The sequence below is a fragment of the Lutra lutra genome, chromosome 1 (genome assembly GCF_902655055.1).
Source record: "Lutra lutra chromosome 1, mLutLut1.2, whole genome shotgun sequence".
NCBI lineage: Eukaryota > Metazoa > Chordata > Mammalia > Carnivora > Mustelidae > Lutra > Lutra lutra.
In genome coordinates this window covers 123,210,251-123,234,935 of record NC_062278.1, presented here as the reverse complement: position 1 = coordinate 123,234,935, position 24,685 = coordinate 123,210,251, and the positions used below count along the sequence as shown (strand labels likewise).

General features: G+C 37.3%; 1 protein-coding gene across 1 annotated transcript in view; it reads left to right on the top strand.

Annotated features, from left to right (window-relative positions):
- Positions 1–24,685, top strand: part of SLC49A4 (solute carrier family 49 member 4) — an 84,544-nt gene that overhangs the window by 27,145 nt on the left and 32,714 nt on the right. The window contains exons 3-6 of the mRNA XM_047735281.1: positions 5,128–5,393; positions 12,052–12,181; positions 17,056–17,164; positions 23,641–23,708. Coding sequence (XP_047591237.1) covers positions 5,128–5,393; positions 12,052–12,181; positions 17,056–17,164; positions 23,641–23,708 — 573 coding nt within the window. The remainder of the gene's footprint in view (positions 1–5,127; positions 5,394–12,051; positions 12,182–17,055; positions 17,165–23,640; positions 23,709–24,685) is intronic.

The window sequence follows — 24,685 nt, the reverse complement described above, 5'->3', positions numbered from 1 at the left end:
GGCAAATAAAGTCTGGCCATGCTTGGACCACCCTCATGTTGACTTGTTTGTTTGTTTGTTTTAAAAGCTTTATTTCTAGAATATTTATTAATGACCTTGGTTTTTGTATCACTGAATGTAGGCTTTTTAAAATTATAAATGGGGGCACCTGGGTGACTCAATTAAACGTCTCCCTTCAGCTCCAGTCTTGATCCCAGGATCCTGGGATTGAGCCCTGTGTTGGGCTTCTTGCTGGGCAGGGAGTCTGCATCCCCCCCACTTTAGTTCCTCCCCCCTGCTCGTTCTCTCACCTTTCTCAAAGAAATCTTTTTAAAAATAAATAAAATAAAATTTGTAAATGAAGCTGATGTATGTGTTTAGGTAACTGAGAGTTTTGTTTTGTTAGTAACTGAGAGTTTTATAGTGTTACTTGTGTATTTCAGCAATGCCGCTTTGCTTGAATCAGTCTGTATTCTGGGCACTAGAGAGCATCCACACTTCGTGAGACACTAGTGAATTTAGAAGCCATTTCCCTTATCTGCAATGAACTTTTACTTGCAAAACAAAACTGAAACATATAATGAAGATGCAGAAAAATTGACATTAAGTTATGGGATCTACTTCCCTTTACTGAAGATGTGAATCACTCTTCTTGACAGTCAGCCCAGATCAATAGGTGTTAATTTTTGAAAGCCAGCTTCTTTCCAGTGCTAAGAAAGCATTAGGACAATCACAATGAGTGGCATTTAACTTTCAGTATGTGAAGGCAACACTTTTCGATCCAGACAATTCGTTTAGGCTGGGTGTTTTTTCTTGTCACACTGCCAAGCTTATATAACCTAATTTTTGTTCTAGCATCTGTTTCTAACTACTAATATAATCTAAATCCCAATTTCCATTTCCTCACGAGTCTTAACTTCATCTTTAGAATTCTGCTGAAACTGCTTCTACTCAAATCAGGAATGACCCTCCTTGTTGCCAAATCCAGTGGTTACATTTTAGTTACCAGATGATCTTTCTATATGACTTGATACTATCAGCCATTCACTCTCCTCTCCTCAAAACCCTTCTCTCTGCTGTGGTACCAGTCTTTGCCCATTCATTCATTCATTCATTCATTCATTTTTGTCTCTGTAATTGCTCCTTCTCAGCTGTCTTTCTAAACTCCTCTTCCTCTATTTAAAAAATATTGTTATTTTCCAGTGTTTTTTTTCCCTAACCCCAATATATTGCTTAGTTCAGACCTCTTTGTTTAGCTTCTGATCTATATTCAACTACTTTACTTTTTTACAGAGTTATGGATGCCTTCCCAATATGCAGTCATTCACCTAGCCATATCTGTTGTATGGCTAAGAACAGTCTTCCAAACCATCCCTTGTTCCATATCCCCACTATTGCTCTTGCCAATACTGCCAAAGGTCCTTGTCCTGGACTCAAGCCTGAGAGTATCCCACTCTGACTTTCCTTCAGCTTTACTGTTTCCTATGTGCTGAGGAATGTGTAGGGCCAAGGAGATGTGCCCACTCTGCTCATCATGTTCTAGCTACACAGGACTTCGGATGTCCTTGCAACAGGCCTTTTTCTAAGTCTCTTCTATGAGTAGACCCCATTCCTGGTGTGTACTCCCCAGGCTGAAGGAGTCGCCAAGGGGCAGCTGTTTGGAAGAAAGGAAAGCTTGCTGTCAGACCTTCAGGTCCCCATGCACATATGCGACAGTGTTGTAGACCAGAGTCAGAAGTCAGAAGAGAAGGAGAATATGCAAGGTCCTTCATTAGTACTCTTATCACTGGCTCCACAGGCATTAAGGGCAGGACTAATTGTTACCTTATTTTTCTTTATATTCCTGGTACATGCTGATAGGTGATGGTTCAACTACCCGTAAGGACTTTAAGGGCAAGGGCTTTAATTTTATATTCTCATATGCTTACGCCTATCACAATGCCTACCCAATACATGTACTTAGTACATGTCTGTCAAATAAGTTAAATAACACAGCTTGTATTGAACCATTTATAATTATTCCATTTCCTTTATTGTCAGTGTAGTTTATTGTAATATTTATATGATTTTAGTCTTATGACTGCCCTTTTTTTTTCCAGAAAAAAAAACACCTCTAATTTTGTATTATCATTAAATGGGAAAAACTAGATTTTAGATTAAAACTGAATTTTATTTTTAAATATATTTTTACAAACTAATTTCATAAAATAGGGTAAGTTAACGGTAGGTAACAGAAAACAGGGTCAGGCAAACATGAAAATCTTGATATAGCAGGACAGTAGTTCTTATAACTAGTTATATTAATAACTGCCACACCCTGAGGGACTCTAGAATACAAGTACGAGAAAGAGCAAGGCTATCTGGAAAATGTAGAGATGCTGGGAAGAGCAGGGACTGGGTTTCCCTGCCAGGTTTCCCATGAAATGGGAATCCCATGAATTCAGAGGGGAACCCAAAGATCCTATGGTCCAGTTCCACTACTGAGTTCATTTGTGAGCATTGTGTTTGTGCATGATGACTTTTAATATAAAATGCACACAATCATTAGAATAATTTTAAATACCAAATCAGCGTGTTTTAATTCACAAGCTGACTTCACTATGGTAATTCATGTTTTAGGTTGACCGCCCAAGTTCAGTGATCTTGTGGACTTAGAACCCATCTGAAATGTCCCTAGTGCTTATATACCTACTTCAGATACTATTTTTATCATAAGCTCACACATTCTGTGACTCACATTTGCTGCTTAAAAAATAGTCTTTTCGGGGTGCCTGGGTGGCTCAGTTGGTTGAGCGTCTGCCTTCAGCTCAGGTCATGATCCCAGGGTCCTGGGATCGAGTACTACCTCATGAGGCTCCTTGCTCAGCGTGGAGACTGCTTCTCCCTCTGCCTGCCAGTCCCCCTGCTGGTGCTCTCTTGCTCTCTCTCTCTCTCTAATAAATAAACAAAATCTTAAAAAAAAAAAAAATCTACTCATGATTCCACTGAGAGGTAACACATAGTTAAGGCACAGCAACAATTTGAGTTTTATGCCTCAATCCTCTCAGGATTCATAATGTTTTATCGTGTTTTGTTTTGTTGATAGTTTGTTTCTTCTGTGTTCACTCTCTACTCTTAACATTTTTAGGCATAATAAAATTTACTCATTCCAGCGCTTCTCCTCCTAGATGAGATGAGTCTTTCAGGAACACCTCACTAAAGGTATTAAATATCAAAGCAGTTACTCTGCATGCCATCATGCAGTCTGTTGTGCCATCACAAATCATGAGTAAAACTCCTCAGTGAAAATGGAAGAGTATTTCTGTGATGAAACGCTCTGTTACAGCTTGGATCTACTGTGTTTGGAGTAGGAATTTGGTTTCATAAACAGTTTAAATTGTTTTTGTCATCTAGAAAATAGTTCCCCCTTTCACAAGAAGATTTTGAAATGTCTTCAGTCTTAATTTAGTAGTAGTTAATGATTCTTGGAGCTCTTTTTGCCTTCACAATAAGTTTTCCAACATTTACAAAGATTTGAGCAGCCCTAATTCACATATTTCACTTCCCGCTCACTTACGCCTCTGCAGTAGGGCCATACCTCTTCTCATATGCCTGTTTAAAAACTTTTTCTGAGTCTCTTAAGGTGGCAATTATTTAAAGGTGGGGGGGGGCGGTTTGACCTCATGGTAATTGAATAGCAAATGGAAAAAATAGAAAAGTACTGTCACGTAGTGTCACATACACTGTTCCTTCCTTTCCTCTGCCTCCAAGCAGGAGAGGTTGACTTGCCTCCCTTTCTTGGATATGCTTTTTGGACTTCTGGCTTCTCTTCCCCTTCAGGGTTCTCTTGAGTGAGAATGTGTATGTTGGAGGTGGAGGGAGCAATGGGAGAAGAGGGTTTGGTTGGCAAGGAACAGGATAGAGCACTAAATAGAATACTGAGAAGAGATGAGCAAGAGAACTACTGGAATAGAAGCAAGAAACTACTCTTTATTAACCCTTGCAATTAAAGCCACAGAGTATTAGGACTGGAAGGAATGCAGTACTCCTATAATTACAGTAGTTTAACCCAACAGATACTCAATAAGTGGGTATTGAATGTAGACATATCTCATTTTGCGGGAGAAGAAATGGAATCCCACAAAGATCTAGTGCCCAGAACTGTTCAACTAGTTAGTTGCAGAACTGGACCAGAACCCAAGTACTCCAATTCCTCAACCACTTCCTTTTCTACTAGAAGATACAATAATGATGGTTTTCTTTTTTTAATTCTTTTTAAATTCCCATCACCTGGCACAGAGTCGGCATGAATGTTTTATCTCATTTTATTATTATTTCTTTTATCCTGACAAGTGCACTCCTTAATCCCATCACATATTTCCCCCACCCTCCATCCTTCTCCCCTCTGGTAACCATCAGTTTGTTCTCTATAGCTAAAAGTCTGTTTCTTGGTTTGTCTCTCTTTTTTTCCCCCTCCTCTTGCTCATTTGTTTCTTAAATTCCACATATGAGTGATATCATATGGTATTTGTCTTTCTCTGACTGACTTATTTCACTTAGCGTAATACTGTCTAACTCTACCCATGTCATTGCAAATGGTAAGAATTCATTCATTCCTTTTATGGCTGAATGCTATTTCATTGTACTTTTTAAAATACCATTTTATTTTAATACATTCTGAGCTCAACCTTATTATTTATGTGAGTGGCTGGTGGCACTTACTAGGTCTGTTTATGAGTGGCAGTCTAGTAGAAAGAATACAGATATTGGAGTCAACCTGGGTCCAAATCTCCACTTTGCCCATTAGCACTTGGGCAAGTACCTTAATCTTTCTAAACAGAGACTTTAACATCTCAATAAATAAAGCTAATAATAGCTACTACATAGGGTTGTTGCAACAAATGAAACAAGGTTATTTGGTGTGTTTGGTTTGGTGTGTGACCTAAGTCAGAGGTTTCAGTAAATATTTGTGAAATGAATAAGGGGTAACTATTACTATGTTTGGTCTCCCTCATGGGGAGTCGACATGCTTTACCTGTAGACGTGTCCTGTTTTTTTTACAGGTATGTGTCCTTAATGCCAGAGTTAAACTGCAGTTTGGCTAGCTTCTTCTTGTATAGAAATGTCTGCTTCAGCCGCTTCACAGCCTTCCAATTTTTTAAATTCCAGACTAATCCACGGAGGACAGTTGTTGAATGGATTGGCAGGCCCAACGGTGATGAATGCAGCTCCGTTCCTCTCTACGACGTGGTTTTCTGCCGACGAACGGGCCACTGCCACAGCCATCGCATCCATGCTCAGCTATCTTGGTGGAGCATGTGCGTTTTTAGTGGGGCCACTTGTTGTTCCAGCGCCCAATGGGACGTCGCCTCTTCTTGCTTCGGAGACGAGCAGGACCCACATTAAAGATCTCATAGAGACTGTATTGTATGCAGGTATTTTGCAGTTTATTTTCTTCCCGCTCTACTTTGTCTTTATTCCAGTCCTCTTTACTCAACCCTAAATGCCAGATCACTTCTTATGAAATACTTACGAGGACCAAAATGTACATATGCACGTGTGTGCTTTTCTTGTCATGGAATATGAAGATGCCTTTTTAAAACTTACCCTTTTCAGGAAGTTATTAAGTTTAAAATGTATCATTGCTGCATGGAAGTTTATTTCTTAATTTTACTCTTCCCATCCGTTTACAACTAAGCACTGTAGAACACAATGTCTAGTGTCTTTTGTAGATATCTTATGAGAACAGAAAACTAAATATCATGGTTCACAGTAAATATTTGTCAACCATCTATTGGTAGCCGTTAAGCCCATTTTCTCCCTTGCAATTCCCCCCTCCTCTCTGACCTGGTAAACCCTGGTCATGCACAGTCTACTCTTCTCTTCATTTCCTATCCTCTCTATGTTTACCCTATTAATAAGGGATAGACCCTTCCAAAACATTTTCTTGGTCCTTTCCCTTTATTTCTAGGGTTAAGCCCTACTCCACACTTACATTACAGTCTCTTACACACTCCCTGACCCTGTATGCCTGTTATGTTATTTCCTTCTGCATTCAGAAAACTCTTTGTAAGTTTACATATATACTAAGCACTGTGCTAAGCACTGGGAATTGGTAAGATCACTGAGAAGACCATTGCAATACAAATGGATACACAGAGTTTGAGACACCTAATTTGCCTGAGTTTGGAGAAAAGTTGAGGAGGTGTGGAAGGCTTCATCAAGGATGTGATCATTAAAGTTAAGAATTTCATAGGACTTCAGCAAGTGTTCAAGTGAGATAGGGCATCGGTATAAAAGGAACAGCCACTTCAGGGGCAGATACGGTATGAGAGAGCTCAGTATGTCCAAAGAACTGCACACAATTTCATACAGCTGAAGTAGTGTAAATATGTGTGTGCTTGGGTGTAGGTGACAAGTGGCCAAAAATGAGGCTGGAGAGATACAGGACCATATTATGATGAACTTTGTATTAATTTATTCACTTATTCATCGAACACATATATTTTGACCTCCTATGTATCTGTCCCTGTGCAAGGCACTAATGTAGACATGCTTCCTGCTCTCACAGAACTTACAGTGTCGCAAAGGAACAGATAGGAAAAGAGTTGTAAAACAGGGTGGTAATTGCTATAGCCAAAGGTTGACAGTTGCTCTGAGACCTCAGGAGGAGAAAGCTCACTTAGATTTTGGAGGCCAAGTAGAGCTTCCTGGAGATGCAGCATCTATGGTGGAGTCTGGGGGATGAGAGGAAGTTAGCCAAATACAGCTGGCAGAGGAAGAACATACTGGAAAGAGAGGGAGCCATGGAGGAGAAGCCTTGTAAGGGATGAGAGCCTGGCATATTCAAGCAATTCAGAGCCCACAGTGGCTTCAGCTTGGTGAGAGTCATGACAGATAATTAGCTAGAGAGGTAAGCCAGACCATACAAGTGTTCTAAGCAGAGCTGATGGGTTTGAAATTCACTAGATTGCAGGCAACGGCCACACTCTGAAGAAATTTACACCAGAGAATTATACAATGAGATTTACATTTCAAAATATGTTTTAGAGGGAATGAAGCAAAAGCAGAGGCTATGGCATATATATGCCTTTAAACTGCACCGCCCCCACCAACAACTCCTCTTAAAGAGAAAAAATTGAGGGACACCTCACTGAACTCGATTGGTGGAGTGTGCAACTCTTGATCTTGGTGTTGTGAGTTTAAGCCCCACATGGGATGTAGAGATTACTTAAAAATAATATATTTAAAAATATAAAATAAACAAGTTTTTCTGTTTAAAAATAAAGAAAAAATGAAATTTAAATGTAAATAAGTAAAACTGAAAGCAGTGTCACATAAATTTTAAACTTTATTTTGGTCACATTGTTCTTTTTATTGAAAACTTATACAATAATAGTGTCTTTTAAATGACTGGATTTTAGGCACTATTGGGCAGGTATGAATGCTGTACACCCTTCTGGTTCATGGTTCCAGTGAAGCTGAAGCCTCTACTCAGAGCTTCCCAGTTATTGCTTTAGTGCTTTCATATTTGCCAACCTGCTTTCCTGAGATATTGTCCCATGACCCTTCATTCCATTAAAAACATTTTGCTAGAATTGCCACATTAAAAGATTAATGACTCTTTAGATTATTTAGAAGATATCATAAGAAAAGTAAACTACAGACCCACAGCTCCTGAGCAAAATGCTGGCAAACCAATTCTAATAACATATTAAAAAAGGATTATATACTATGGCCAAATGAGATTTATTCCTAGAATTCAAGGTTGGTTTAACATTTAAGATTCAACTAACATGTATATCAATAGAATAAAGGAGAAAAAAATGTGTGAACATCTTAATAGGGGGAGGGGGAAGCATTTGACAAATCCAACACCCTCTCAAGATAAAAACATTCAACAAATTAGTCAGTAGGAGCTCCCTCAACCTAACAGACGGGATCTATGAAAAACCCACAGAGAAGAGCATATTTAATGGTCAAAGACTGTCGGCATTTCCCCTGAGATCAGGAATAAGACAATGATGTCTACTCTTGCCCTGTGTAAACATTATGCTGGAGGTTCTAATCAGGGTCACTAAGTAAGAAAAAGAAAGAAAAAACCTATAGATTCCAAAAAAGAAATAAGATGATTTCTGTTGAAAATAGTTTGATCGTAATAGAAAATCCTCTGAAATCCACTATAAAACTACCAGATCTAACAAGTTCAGCAAGAATAAACAAGTTCGGGGCGCCTGGGTGGCTCAGTGGGTTAAGCCGCTGCCTTCGGCTCAGGTCATGATCTCAGGGTCCTGGGATCGAGTCCCGCATCGGGCTCTCTGCTCAGCAGGGAGCCTGCTTCCCTCTGTCTCTCTCTCTGCCTGCCTCTCTGTCTACTTGTGATCTCTCTCTGTCAAATAAATAAATAAATAAATAAAATTTAAAAAAAAAAAAAAAGAATAAACAAGTTCATCCTAAAAACACAGATTTTAGGTACAAGAAAATGTGTTGTATTTCTTTCTATACATTAGCAATGAACAATCCGAACATGAAATTAGGAAGACAATTCAATTTACAATAGCCTCAAAAAGAATACAATATTTAGGAATAACTTTAACAAAATAAATATAAAACTTGCTTTCTGAAAACTGTGAAACACTGTTGAAAGAAATTACAGAAGACTTAAGAAATGGAGACATCCCATATTTGTGAGTGGAGAAGTTTAATATTGTGAATATGGTACTATTCCCCAAATTGATCTTTACATTCAGTACAATCCATCTACCTTTGTTGCAGAAATTGATAAAGCTGATCCCAAAATTTATATGGAAATGCAAGGGACTCAGAATAGCCAGAGCAGTCTTGAAAAAGAACAAAGCAGGAGAACTCATACTTCCCAATTTTAAAACTTACTATAGGGACGCCTGGGTGGCTCAGTTGGTTGGACGACTGCCTTCGGCTCAGGTCATGATCCCGGTGTCCCGGGATCGAGTCCCACATCGGGCTCCCAGCTCCATGGGGAGTCTGCTTCTCCTCTGACCTTCTCCTTGCTCATGCTGTCTCTCACTGTCTCTCTCTCAAATAAATAAATAAAATCTTAAAAAAAAAAAAACTTACTATAAACTCAGCTTCACTAATTAAGACAGCAGGGTATTGGCATAAGGATAGGCATAAGTCAATGGAACAGAAGTGAGATTCCGAAAAATGAACCATTACATTTACGGTCGACTAACTTTTCATAAGAGTACCAAGACAACTCAGGGCACCTGGCTGGCATTTAGAAGAGCATGCAAATCTTGATCCTGGTGCCATGAGTTCAAACCCCATATGGGGTGTAGAGATAAACTTAAAAAAAAAAAAAATGAGTAAGAAGACAATTCAATGGGGAAAGAATAGTATTTTCAACAAATGTTGTTGAAATAACTAGATGTCCATATATAAAAGAATCCATTTGAACCCCTTCCTTACATCATACATAAAAATGAATGCAAAATGGATTATAATCCTAATGTAAGAGCAAATACTAAAAACTCTTAGAAGAAAGCATAGGAGTAAATCTTTGTGACCTTGGATTAGGTCTGAAATCTTAAAAGCACAAGGGGCAAAAGAAAAAAAAAAAAAAACAGATAAACTGGATTTCATCAAAATGAAAACTTTTGTGTATCAAAGGATACCCATCAACAAAGTGAAAAGACAACCCACTTTGGGAATGGGAGAAAATAGTTGCAAATCATATATCTGATAAAGGACTTATACCCAGAATATATAAAGAACTCTCACAGCTCAACAAAAAGATAACCATATTAGAAAATGGGCAAGGGACTCAAATTTATCCATAGAAGATATACGTATGGCCAAGCCCATGAAAGATGCTTGTCGTCATTAGTCATTAGGGAAATACAAATTTAAACCATAATGATATACACTTCACATCCAGTAGGATGGCTGTCATCAATAAAATAGGATGAGTTGCCTGGCTGGCTTGGTTGGTGGAACATGTGACTCTTGTTCTCGGTCATGAGTTCAAGCCCCACACTGGGTATAGAGATTACTTAAGAAAATAAAATCTTTCAGGGGGCACCTGGGGTGGCTCAGTCAGTTAAGCATCTGACTCTTGGTTTCAGCTCAGGTCATGATCGCAGGGTTATACGATTGAGCCCTACACTGGGTTCTACATGGGAGCAGTCTGCTGGAGATTCTCTCTTCCTGTCTCCCTTTTCCCCTCCCCCTACTCGTGCTCGCTCTCTCTCTCTCTCTCTCTCCTCTCTCTCTCTCTCAAGTACATAAATTTTTAAAAAGTAAAAATCTTTTTTAAAAAATGGTAAATAAATGTTGGTAAACAAGTGGAGAACTTGGAATCTTCATATATTTCTAGTAGGAAAGTAAAATGGCATAACCACTTTGGTTCTTCAAAGTGTTAAACATATATTATCATATGACCTAGCAACTGCATTTCTAGGTATATACCCAAATGCAGTAGAAACACATCCATGCAAAAATTTGTATGCAAATGTCCATAGTAGCAACATTCATAATAGCCAAAAAGTGGAAATAATCCAAATATCTATCAATTTAAGTGGATAAAAAATGTGCTTTATCCATTAAATGGAATATCATTTGGCAACAGAAAAGAATAAAAGTATTGATACATGCTCCAACATGGTTGAACCTTGAAAACATGTTAAATGAAAGATGCAGGTCAAAAAGACCACGTGTGATTCCATTTATGTGAGATGTCCATTCTACTCAAATCCAGGGAGACTGAAAGACTAAAGCATGGTTGCTTGGGGTTGGGAGATTTGGGGGTTGGGGGGCGTGGGTAATAGGTACAGAGGTTTCTTTGGAGAGGATTAAAAAGTCCTAAAATTTATTGTGGTGATGGTTGCACAATTCTGTGAATATACTAAAATCACTGAATTGTGCACTTTAAGTGTGTGAGTTCTGTGTTGTGCAAATTATCTCTCTGAAGTTGTTTACAAAAGTGCCAGTAGAGAGAGTACGAATAAGGCAATCCCAGAAGAAGAAATAGAAATGGCTGATAAGTATATGGAAGGTGCTCATTCATTGTTGTTAATTAGAAGATCTGTAAATTAAAACAGTTCATTAACTTCTTATTGCTCCTCAGACTGACAAGAACAAAGACATTATCTATGGTTAAGTGTCTGATAGGAATATTATACCTTTTGCTAAGAATATAGCCCTAGAATTATAATTAATATTATCCAACTGAGCAGACTCTAGAAATCACTCAGTCCAATCCCTGTATTGACAGCAAAGAATAAAGGATTCATTCAAATTAAAAGTTAATTAATGGCATAGGCAGTCTCCACTCCAAGTTTCCTAACTTTTCTTTTGGGAGTCACGCTTTTCTACTAAATTGGATATAATAAAAGCTGGGACTGAGAAGTGCCAGAACTCTGGAGGGAGTGATCAGGATTCCTAGAATCTTTTTCTTATTAATGGTACCAAATTAAGGTTGTGGATGTTCATTTTACTTGTAATTGTTTAGTATTTTACAATAGCTAGGCTTTTTATTCATTAAATTTTGCTTTCTGCTTCTTGGTTTCTTATTTTTGGATGCTTTCCTGTTTTGTTCAAATTCCCCATACAGCCTGTAAATTGAGTCTGTCCTACACTGTGTTTTGGAATATCCCATTTTTTTGATGGATAATCTTTGGAAATATGTTTTGGAATATCCAGTCATTGATTAAATAAACCTTCTCCTATCCTGTTACTATAGTTTCTGTTTCATACTTTCTTTCTGAGTACCATACTTACTAGACAATCATCTTAGATCCGTTTCAAAATCTGATACTACAATTTTGTGGTTTCTCATGTTTTTTCCAGAGAATAACATTTGTTTCTTCCTCAAACTTCTCATCTATGTAATGTACCGTAGTATAACTTCTTACCTGTGACCTGCTGAAATTTATATCTTTAAATACCTATTTTTTTTTCACAGGACAGCTAATTTTGCTAGGTACTATATTTTGCTTATCTTTTTGTGCCTAGATCTTAGTAAACAATTTGTTAGATAAATACTTGAAACGTTGAACTTTTATGTTGTCTGGTTAACATTTTATTCTTTTTTTTTTTTTCCTCCCCTGTCCCCAGAATTCGGAGTTGTCTGCTTACTATTTTCCGCAACACTAGTTTATTTCCCACCCCGGCCTCCACTTCCTCCCAGTGTTGCTGCAGCTAGCCAGCGGCTGAGTTATCGGCGGAGCTTTTGTAGATTATTAAGGTAAATATACTTTGAATTGCTGAGTGGTTTTGACTAGTACCTTCAAGATAATTTCACATTTATTTAAGATAATTTAGCATGATAATTTTTCAGCAACCCATTAATCAGGTTACAAATAACTGATAAAATACTGATTAAATATTTTAGAGGGGTTTCCTATCAGAAATCTATTTTTAATATTTGTTTATTTGAGAGAGAGAGAGAAAGCACACACGCGTGCATGGTAGGGGTGGGGTGGAAGGAGAGAGAGAAAGAATTCCCAAGCCAACTTCAGGCAGAATGTGGAGCCCATTGTGGGGCTAGATCTCAAGACCCATGAGATCATGACCTGAGCCAAAATCAAGAGGCAGATGCTTAACTGATTGAGCCACTCAGGCACCCCTATCAGATATCTATTTTTAAAAATCACCAAAAACAGGGGTGTCTGGGTGGCTCAGTCAGTTAAGCATCTGCCTTTGGTTCGGGTCATGATCCCAGGCTCCTGGGATTGAGCCCCACCTTGCCTTAGGCTCCTTACTCAGTGGGGAGTCTGCTTCTCCCTCTCCTTCTGCCCCCCACCCTGCTGATGCTTACTGTCTCTCAAATTAATAAATAAAAACTAAAAAAAAAATTTTTTTAATAAAAAAATGGTTTTCTTTTTGTAGAGGAATCCAAACCACTTCATTGCTGGCCAAAGTGATAACTCAGATCTGTGGGAAAAAAAATTTTTTTAATGTTTATTGGACATTTAATTCTGATTTTGGGTAACTAGTTCTTTTATTCCTTTTTTGACTGATAAGAAGAAACCTATAAAATTTACTATGTATTTGTTGAACATATCCCTTAATATTGTCCACTTAATTGTCTAAAAAATTTTTTTTTACACAGCGTTCATTTTGCTCTGCTGCAATAAATTGCAGTTGCCATTCATTGTAAAATTTGCAGTGTATTTTCTTCTACTCCCTAATTTTTTCTTCATAAATATTCAAATAAGCAAATTACAAAGTTATATCTGTATAGAAAGAAAGTAATGAGAACTGAGTCAGTTCATTGACACCAAGATCAGTGACTGGTTATAATACTAGAAACAACACATGCTACACCCAGCACATTACAATAAAATCTTACCCAATGCAGCAGTTAAAGTGAAATGTAGTCCTACAAAAAAATAAAGTTGTGGTTAATAGGGAAGTACTTTTCACCGCTTCTGTTTTTAAATTTGGTTTAAATTAATTACAATGAAATAAAATGAAAAATTCGGTTTCTCCATTGTACTAGCCACATTTCAAATGTTCAAAAGCCACATGTGGCTGGTGCCTACCAAGTTAGCATAGCTAGGTAACATTATTTTTCAAACTTTGGTTCACAGCCACTTAATTTAGTAGGTAGACCATCTTTAAAAAAAAAAAAGGTAGAATGAAATAAGCTAGAATGGAAATATTGTATCACATGTAGTAAGGATACATAGTTTTTGTTTCAGAATGTATGTATGTATGTATATGTGGGGAGATCACAATGTAAAAATATACTACTTTGGAAAACAGCAAAAAGTTTTTTAAAATCACATCTCTGTAGCGTGTAGAATATTGCCTTCCACATAATAGGCAAATAAAAATATTTGTTAAATTGGATAGTGACCAGTGGCACATACGTGTAGGTGATTGTTCAAAATGATAGGTTTTTTTTATTTAATGCTATTTAAGTTCTTCCCTGCGCAGCACCAGAGTTTAGATAGCAATCAGGAAAGGTAGATTAGGTCATACTATGCCAGGCTAATAATTTGGACTAGTCTGTGGAAAATGAGAAGTCACTGAAGAATGAGTTGTGTAAAAAATTGTTCTGACAAGGAAAAACAACATAAAATTATCACTGTGACCACAGTAAATGCCGTTTGCTTCTAATTACTCTAGAGTCAAGATCGCTATTCTCTGTTAAAACCATAGAGTATAAGATCTTTCCTCTCTATAAAACGCCCTTTTCACCAATGCCTAACTTTTCTTCATTTCTTCCATTATTTGTTACGTCTGCAGAATTGCCCCTAGGGGAAGCCTCTCTAGGGAAGTTCTTTGGACCTGCCATGCCCCCCGCCCGAGCCTAAATGTAATTTTCTCTGGCCCTTCAAAGGATGCCTGAATAATTGTAGATTCACATGCAGTTGTAGGAAATAATACAGAAGGATAACATGGGCTCTTTATGCAGTTTCCCCCAGTGATAACAACTTAAAAAACAGTTGTACAATATCACAGCTAGAAAATTAACATTGGTAGTCACAATAAAGAACATTTCCATCATCACAAGGATCCCGTTTTTTGTTCTTTTGTAGCCATGTCTACATCCCTTCCACTCTACAGGCAAACACGGATTTGTTCTCCATTACTATAATGTCGCTTCAAGAACCTTATATATGGGCGCCTGGGTGGCTCAGATGGTTAAACGTCTGCCTTGGGCTCAGGTCATGGTCCTGGAGTCCTGGGATGGAGTCCTGCATCAGGCTTGTTGCTCAGTGGGGACCCTGTGTCTCCCTCTGCCTCTCTCTCTCTTTCTCTTATGAATAAATAAATAAAATCTTGAACAAAGAAAAAAGAATGTTATATAAATGGAATAGTATAGTACTTAAATTTGGGAATTGGCTTTAAAAAAAAGAGAGAGAGAGAGAGTCAAACCAGAAAACTGACTCTTAACTGTAGAGAACAAACTGAGGGCTGCTGGAAGGGAAGCGTGCAGGGAATAGGTAAAATGGGTGATGGGTTAAGGAGGGCACTTTTAGTGATGAGGGCTGAGCGTTGTGTGTAAGTGATGGATCACTAAATTCTACATCGGAAACTAATATTACACTGCTAACTAACTGGAAGTTAAGTAAAAACTTTTTAAAAGGCCTGTTTCTCTGGAGAGTCAGCTAGGTTGTTTTGTGTATCCGTAGTTACTCCTTTTTCTTGCCGAATACTATGGTGTGGCTGTACAGTTTAACTGTTCACCTGTTGAAGGACATCTGTGTTAATTCTAGGGGTGTTTTGGCAATTACAAATGAAAATTCATATGCAGGTTTTTGTGGGGACATAAGTTTTCATTTCTCTGGGATAAATGGCCAGGACTGCAATTGCTGGATTATGTAGTGGTTGCATATTTAGGTTTGTTTGTTTGTTTGTTTGTTTGTTTGTTTAAAGCCTGCCAGCCTATTTTCCAGAATGGCTATATCATTTTTCATTACTGTAAGCAATACACAAGTTATCTAGTTTCTGTGCATCTTTACCAGACTTTGGTGTTATCACTTGGTTTTTGTTTTAGCCGTTTTGATAGTAATGTAGAAAAGTACAATCTCTGTACAGGGCAGTTGGCATTATCTATTGAAGTTACAAATACACATATTCTTCTGATGTGGCAGTTGCCCATATGTATTAGTGCACATGTGAAATGACTATTAAGAGCAAAGGAATAAAAATATATATGTGTGTGTGTGTGTGTGTGTGTGTGTGTGTGTGTGTGTGTGTATAATATCTTTATATATTATATGTGTAATAAAATACAGATCTCTCAGTGAGGGCTGGTTAAATAAATTGTGATTTAGCAACATAGTAGAGTACTACGCAGCTCTGAAAGAGAATAAGGAAACTATTGACTATGGAAGAGTTCTAAGACTTATTAAGTTAAACTGAGGGTTTTGGAGGGGTGCGGGTGGGGGTTGGGTGAGCCTGGTGGTGGCTATTAAGGAGGGCACGTATTGCATGGAGCAGTGGGTGTGGTGCAGAAACAATGAATCTTGGAACACTGAAAAAACAAAAATTAAAAAAAAAGTAAAATTCAGCGAATGGTTGCAATATGGTACCATTTATATAGAAAGATTGGGGAAAGAATATATACACACACACACACAGTTGAGAATATATATATTAATATGTACATATCTATAATATATATACAAATTTATATAAAGAGTATACAAATTTTTATATATAATAAATTATATGTAAGTACAAATTTATGATAATATATAAACTCTTATATAAGAATATAATATATAGGGGCACCTGGGTGGCTCAGTGGGTTGGGGCCTCTGCCTTCGGCTTAGGTCATGATCTTAGGGTCCTGGGATCGAGCCCCACATTGGGCTCTCTGCTCAGTGGGAGCCTGCTTCCCCCTCTCCCTCTACCTACCTCTCTGCCTACTTGTGATCTCTGTCAGGTAAATAAATAAAATATTTTTTAAAAAAGAATATAATATATAAACTTATATAATATATAATATACACATTTGTGTGTGTGTATATATATATATATATATATATATATATATATATATATATATATATAAGCTTGTATATTTCTAACTGTTTCTGGGAGTTACCCAAGAAAGTGCTAACACTGGTAATTGTGGGAAGAGAGGAATGGGGTAAGAGGGACATGTTTTCCCCCATATTTTTATACTTTTTGGTTTTGAGCCATTTGCATTGTATTGCCTATTAAAAATCATTGACTAATTCAGACTTTAATAGCAATAAAATAAAAATTAAAACTGCTCTCTGAAAATAATAAAACTAGCAAATTATGTATTTCTTTTTAAACTTTGATTTTTTTCCCCTCCACCTCGTTCAATGGAGAATAATTTATCCTTTCAAGTAAAAGCTTTTTTTAACTATACCTACCTATTTACTCTATGAAATAATGTTGGTAATTCATTTATATAATGAACACTGACAACTTTAAACAATATAAACGAAAAGGATTTTTGTAAAAAACAAAAAATTTAAAGAACTTTGAATTTATTAAGAAATTGACAAATATTTTCTATTTATGATTCTGGTGTTCTAGTTTCCAAAGGACTTACATTTTTCATGAGTAAGAATTTAAAATCAAGATTTTGAATCTGTAATAATATTTTCTTTTATTTCTCTTTTACAGCAACATGAGATTTTTGATGATTGCTTTAGCGTATGCCATACCGCTTGGTGTATTTGCTGGTTGGTCTGGAGTTCTGGACTTAATTTTAACACCAGCGCATGTCAGCCAGGTAAACATTTTATTTCTTTATATGTTGTAGGTATTTTTAGTTCATTTAAATTATAAATATTGTCTGTATGTCTTGGTTTAAACTTCAGGCCTCGGTAAAACATTATCTGATACCATTTTTGCAAAAGCAAAATCCTTAGGAGATAGTTAAAAATAATACTGATTTTCTTCCTGGATTTTGTTAACAGCCATGAACTTTACATTTATTGCCTGCTGTTAATGATATTAATAAACAGAAAAATAGAGGAGGGAAGCTTCTTTTTTGTTGACTGAATCCTAATGTTGCTTCACAGTTTATAAAGACTTAAGATCCCATCGTCATATATATGGCTACTTTGTCATTTTAATTTCTCACTCTCTGTAGTCTCAGAATCTCATTCCTTTAAAAGTAACCATTTCACCTATGTGCTTCAGGCCGTGTATTCCTTCTCCTCACTTCCAGGTAGCATGGTAGAAAGGAGCAGAGGGCTTCGAAGGGGCAAATGGAGGAAATCCAGCACACGGACATGCCATCCCACTGTATGAATGAGCAGCGATCTGTCCATTCTGCTTATGATGAATATTTGGATTGTGTACAGTTTTTGACTGTCACAAACAAGGTGTAGGAATGTTCTCGTACACTCTTGAGGCACCTCTATACATATTTCTGTTTGGATATCTAGCTAGGAATAGAATTACTGGTTATGGTATATGCCTGGTTTAATAGATGATCCCAAACTTCCCCAAAGTGGTTGTATCAGTTTATAGTCCTACCAGCAGGAGGTGATGTTTCTCATTGCTCCACATCTTCACCAACACTTGGCAGTGTTAGTCTTTTTAAAGTTAGAAATGCTAATGGCTGTGCAGTTAAATGCCATTGCAGTGATATCTTTTTAAGTGTTTGTTGAACATTTGAATATCCTTTCTTGTGACACACTTGTTCAAGTCTCTTGCCCACTCTTGGACTGCCTTTTTCTTACTGATTGTAAAGAAGAGAGCTGTGCAGAAGGGGCCTCCCCAGAAGACTATGACTATGTGGGGTCCTCAGCAAGTCTTGGCTGAGAGATGGACTGCACATATAAAGGGCAAATCTCCCAGAGGCTTAACGGAAAGATGGCTAGGAGGTGTAAAGCAGAACAAATAGAGTAGAGGGCAAGCAGTGCTGGGTGCTTAGATTCTCACTCAGCTGGAATGGTAAGACCTCATTAATGCCTTGTTAATACACTTGGGCTTCTTCTGAGACACAAGAATCAAGGCCAGAGTTTAGAATCAAGAACCATACTCTAAATAAAATAAGGCCTGTTCTACTTAGACCCACAGTACACAAGCCCTGACAAAAATCGGCTGAGGAGACAATTTGGAGATTGAGTCCTACCAAGTGAGGGGAGCTTATAAAACACTTTGGTTTCTACTTACCTACCTTAATAAAACACAAAAGTAAGCCTGTACAAGTTCAAGGTGATCAGTTATTAATTGAACTGCGGACTAACACAAAATGCAAAAATGAACCATTTTAGAGAAAGATAAAAGGATCCAGAATCTTTATATTGTGTCCTCCATGGCATGTACCCTACTGTTAAAAGAAAAAAAAATTAGACAGACAGGAAAATGTGACCCGTATTTATAATGAGGAAGTACTGAATAGAAACCAACTCAGAGGTACACGTTGAATGTAGCACAGAAATGAAGGAGAGAGAAAACTTTGCTTGCTTGAAGTTTATTAATATATATATATATATATATATATATAATAAATATACCATACATACCATATTGGACAGTGCAGATCAGAACATTTCTGTCATCATAGAAAGCACCGTTGGATAGGTTTATCATTATTCCTTTCACATTTAAACCTAGAATTGAATTTTGTGCTTGTTATAAGGTAGGAGTTCAGTTTCTTTTTTTTCCCATGTAGGTATCCATTAACCTGGTATCAGTTTTTGAAAAGATCGTGCTTTTCTCTTTGCTCTCTAGTGTCATCTTTGTCATATTGAAGTGCCCTTATATGCACAGATGCATTTCTAAACTTTTTTCCCTCTAGTTTATTTGCCTATCTCTTATCACTTTTATCTACCCAAGTGTCTCAAGTATTTTAGTGTTATAATAAACTTTGGTATTTTGTAGAATAAATACACCCCTTTATTGGGATTTTGGCTAGAAATTTTTGAATCTCTAAGGTCAGTTCAAGAATTAACTTCTTTGTAAGTAACTTCTTTGTGAGCCATATATTACATTTATTAATATATTCCCCTATGTTATCTTCTACAACTACATTGTCTGGTAAAATGGCTACTGGCCAACTTGTGTCTATTTAATTTGAAATTTAAATTAGTTGTGGGGCACCTGGCTGGCTAAGTCAGTTAAGTATCTGCCTTCAGCTCAGGTCATGATCCCGGGGTCCTAGGATCGAGCCCCACGTTGTGCTCCCTGCTCAGTGGGGAGTCTGCTTCTCCCCTTGCCCCTCCCCCTGCTCGTGCTCTCTCTCTCTCTCTCGCTCTCAAATAAATAAATAAAATCTCTTTTAAAAAAAAGAAATTTCAATTAGTTGAAATGAAATAAAATAAAAATTAACTTTCTTAGGTTCTATTTTCTCTAATTTCCTTTGGAGACTCTATATGTTATACTTTCACATTATATGCCCTATGTCTCTTAATCTCTTTTCTGAATTTTCTATCCTTTTGCCTTTCTCTGCTTCAGACTGGCTGTTTCATCTAGCCTTTCTTTCAACTCACTTGTTTCACTTTTCAGCTTTAATATTTTTGTTAAACTCATCTGTAAGTTGTTAATTTCACTTGTGTTCTGAAGTTATAACATTTTTATTTGATTCTTTTTCATAGTTTACAAATTTCTATAGAAGTGCTCAATCTTTTACTTTTTTGAATTATTAAAAATAGTTCCTTAAGTCTCATAATTTCTTGATCTGGATCCCCTGTGGGTCTGTTTATATTTGTGGTATCCATTTATGTTTTCTTACCGCCTTATGAGGTGTGCCTTTATTTTTGACTGAGTGCCAGACATAGTATATAAAAAATTGTAGAGCTCACTTAAGCATCAAGATGATGTTATTTAACCCTAGAAAGAACTATGTTTTTTCTTACAGGACTCTAGGAATCCAGTTTTAGGAATTGAGATAACTGCGTTTCAGTCCCACAAAATACTATTCTATTTTGAGTGTGTGGTATCTTAGGTATAGCCCTTCAAAGTCACCATCTAAAGGGTGAGGTTTCAGGGCACCTGGGTGGCCCAGTCGGTTAAGTGTCTGCCTTTTCCTCAGGTCGTGATCCCACATCCACGTCAGGCTCCCTGCTCAGCGGGGAGCCTGCTTCTCCCTCTCTCTCTGCTGCTCCCCCTGCTTGTGCTCTCATGCACTCTGTCTGTCAAGTAAATAAATAAATAAATCTTTAAAAAATAAAAATAAAGGTTGGAGTTTTTTTTACAAGGCCACCCACCCTACAATAGGCCCTAAAGTCAATTTTTTTTTCTTTCTGAGGCAAGTATTCCAAGCATGCTCAGTTCCAAGAAAGAAGAGTGTAGCACCCATTTATTTATTTTTTTTCATTTATTATATATTTATTCAGCCCTCTATTTAAAAATTTTATTATTTATCCATTTTTGGGGAAGTATAGTTGACACACAATGTTACATTAGCTTCAGGTGTACAACATAGTGATTCAGCAAGTCTGTACATTATGCTCTGTTCACCACAAGCGTAGCTCCCATCTGTCACCATGCCACACTATTATAGTACCATTGGCTATATTCCCTATTGTAGCACCCATTTAAAAATTCTGATTTTGCAGATTTTATGCTTCTCATTATAAATCTCGAGACACCCTTTCAAGTGTCTTTCTCTGTATTAACTCTGAGAGAGAGACGAGGAGTCACACCAGGTATTAAATAAAGTGAAATTTAAAATTAAATGAGGAAGAACGAGGCACTTGGATGGATCAGATAAGAGACCGACTCTCAGTTTCAGCTGAGGGTCATGTTATTGGAGTCATGGGATCGAGCCCTGAGTCAGGCTCTGCACTCAGTAGGGAGTCTGCTTAAGATTCTGTCTCTCCCTTTCCCTTGCCCCCCACCTCTGCACTCACTCTCTCTAAAATACATCTTATTTAAGAATTAAAGAAAAATTATAATAAATTAGTGTGTAGAATATTATTAACTAAAGCAAATGTCATGAACAAAGGAAGCAGAAAAGCACCACTGGCCTGAAAGAACCAGGATTACTACAGTTGGATGCACAGTAGTTCTTCACCTGACACAAGGCCCCACTCACCCAGGGGATAGATGGAAATGTTTGGGAGGGCCTAATAGCATTAAGTGGGCCTTAGACAATGGATACTTAATGCTCTGGGAGAGGGACAGTTCTGCAGAACAGAGAATTCTCTGGCCCCAAATGCCAATGATGAAAAAAAAAATGTGGAGATAAATTAAGCTTCAGGCTGTTCTCTTTCTCCAGAGAGTACTTATCTTTGTTCTGGCACCAAACACTGTTAAGTAATTGTATTACTTAGAGTAGGCTAAGCTGCTATGAGAAGTAGAATCCCAGAATTCTGAGGCTTAAGGAATTTAGTTCTCATTTACATCATAATCTAGGACGGTTTGCATAACAATCTAGGACATTTGTCCACAGTCCGGATAGCTCTTTTCCTCCCACTGATTTAGATACCCAGGCTGCTTCCACTCTGCAACAATCCTGTCACCTAGGACCCTGTCATTGTATGCATTGTATGCATTGTAGGCTGGTGACTACATCCCGATTCTAGTGGTCGGAAAGGGAAAGGAAGCCTGGAGGAGCTTACAGCCGTCGTCCAGGTTCTCGCCTGAAGGTGGCACACTTTCATTCTGCCCACTTCCATTGAGAACTTGTGCGAATAGTCACATGTGTTTGAATGGCCGCTAAGACATACAATCCACCTGAGTGCCTAGGTAGAAGGGAACATTTTGGTGAAGAGGTGTAATGAGAAATATGACTAGGAAAATAATAAATGGTAGAATTTAGTTTGGGCAGCTCTCAAGTGGCAGGTCAAGTTTGGACTTGGCCCTGTAACCACAGTGAAAGCCATTAACTATTTCTGAGCAGGAAAGTGGAATGATTGGGATAATTATTCTGGCAATAGTGGGCAGAATAGATTGTGGAGACCATTTAAGAAGTTATTACAGGAATCCAGAAGTAAGAAATAAGGTAATAAGCAAGCATGGTGGCCATGGGAAGGGAAAGAGGAGACAAAATGCACTGATACTGTTAGGGACAAATGGAATTCCAGTGGTAACCAGTAACATGTATTGAACATGTTAGCTTATTTAAGTCTCCAAAAAAAAAAAAAAATCCTTGTTATCCTCATTATAATAATGAGGAAACTGAGACTTAAGAGTATGAATTGGGGGGGCACCTGGGTGGCTCAGTGGATTAAAGCCTCTGCCTTCAGCTCGGGTCATGATCCCAGGGTCCTGGGATCGAGCCCCACATCAGGCTCTCTGCTCAGCAGGGAGCCTGCTTTCCCCCCCTCACTCTGCCTGCCGCTCTGCCTATTTGTGATCTCTCTCTGTCAAATAAATAAAGAAAATCTTTAAAATAAAAAAAGAGTATGAATTGGGACAGAAGCCAAGTCATAGGAGGAGTTAAAAATACTTGAGTGATGGGTGAATCTAGGCAGTATTTGTAGATTGCTCAAGAAAGTTTGGCCATGAGGGGAGGAAAGACTTAAAGACATTATTAGATAGATGGAGAATCATCATCAGGTGGTAATAACAGCCTTTACTGAGCACTTCCTATATGCTGACCACTGATTTAAGTCCTGTACACAAATTATCTCATTTAGTCCATTCTATGGGTAAGAAGACATAATTTGTCCAGGGTCATAAAGCTGCTAAATGGCAGGGTTGGAAATGTTTTCCCACAAGTGCAATGAGCTATACATTTGAAACCATCTCAAATTGTCTTTCAGTAGTCTCCCTAGGTGCTTAACCCCTATTTCTCATGCTCTCACTTGCTTTCTCTTCTGTGAGTTCTCTCTTCTGTGACTCTTGATACATCTTTAATTGTTGCCAGATGTTTGAGCACCTAATTATTTCCCAGTAGTTCCCTGTATGTTGGTTATATTTAAACCTCTTGGGTCAGTGACCATCTTCTGTCCTTTTCCTGTTTTCTTAAGGGTTCTAGTACAATGTAGTACATACTTGAAAACATTTATTTGTGAAACTGATTATTTTGTTGATTTAAATATTCCGATAAAAGTTAATCAAGAATATACTTACTTAGATAAATTGGATTAGTCACACATGAATCCTTTTATTTTATTCATTTTCTTAAATAGTATTTTCTAGATTTGTTACCATTTAGTTATTGATAAAATATTGAATTATGCATGTACATAGAAATGCATACATATATATTGAATTATGTATTGATTAGAGAAGATCTTTTTTTCATGCTTTCTTAATTGCAGCCTCAGAGTCTTATATTAAATGTGTCTGCCACTTTCTCCACAGGTAGATGCTGGCTGGATTGGATTTTGGTCCATAGTTGGAGGCTGTGTTGTTGGAATAGCTATGGCAAGGTGAGAATATTCTACGTTAACCCTGTGAGTGGGCTGAACCAAAACCAAAAAACAGAAAAATGTCTGCTTTTGATAAATGTTAAGATTCAGGGAAAAATAAAACAGGCAAAGGTCAGAGAAGGGCACTTGTTCAGACTACAAGAAAATTCATATGCAGTAAGAATTTGCTGCTACAAGAAACCTTTCTCAGGAGTAATCTGCCCTAAAATGTTTTTGGAGGATGGAGATGTATTTCCAGTGTAAGCTGCCTCTCTCCCATATTATTGGAGAACAGGATCTACAAGTGGAACCCAGAGAAAGGCATTACAATAATAAAGACTTATTGAGAATAGAGAAGAATTGAAAAGAACCATTTGTAAGAGCATCTCTAGAACTTTCCATGAAAAGGGAGGATCTGATTAGCAGAAATTTATTTTCAGTCTTTTTTGGCAGGTACATCCCTGTTTATTCCCTTTTGATGAAAAATGTGCATAAAGACTTCCAGTTTCACCAGACTCCCTTTGATCTTAAGCCATTATGACAACACATTTTTAGAATGAGTCAGAAGAAGGAAGAAGTCTCATTTCTTTCTAAAAAAAAAAAAAAAAAAAAAAAAAAAGAATGGAAATATCACTTATCCAGATGACTGCCTGTAAAACTATTCTTGGTGTTTCCAAGGAGATAATACTCATTCACTTCCCAAATCGTTTACCTTGTTTCATCAAAAACAAAATTAGGCAATCAACTTTACCAGAAAGAGAAGAATCTAATTACATATTTGGGGAGATCAAATAAGATATGTAAATCACCTCAATTTCTAAATACTTAAACATAATTGACACAGGATGATATTATAGCTAGATCTTACAGTTTACATAGTGTTTCTGGGATAATGAAAGAATAAATTGACACTGTAATTTCTAAATCACTCTAAGGTTTTTACAAGTTAGGGAAATATAAGAATAAAATCTAAAAGCTAAAGAAGAGGAATAGGCAGG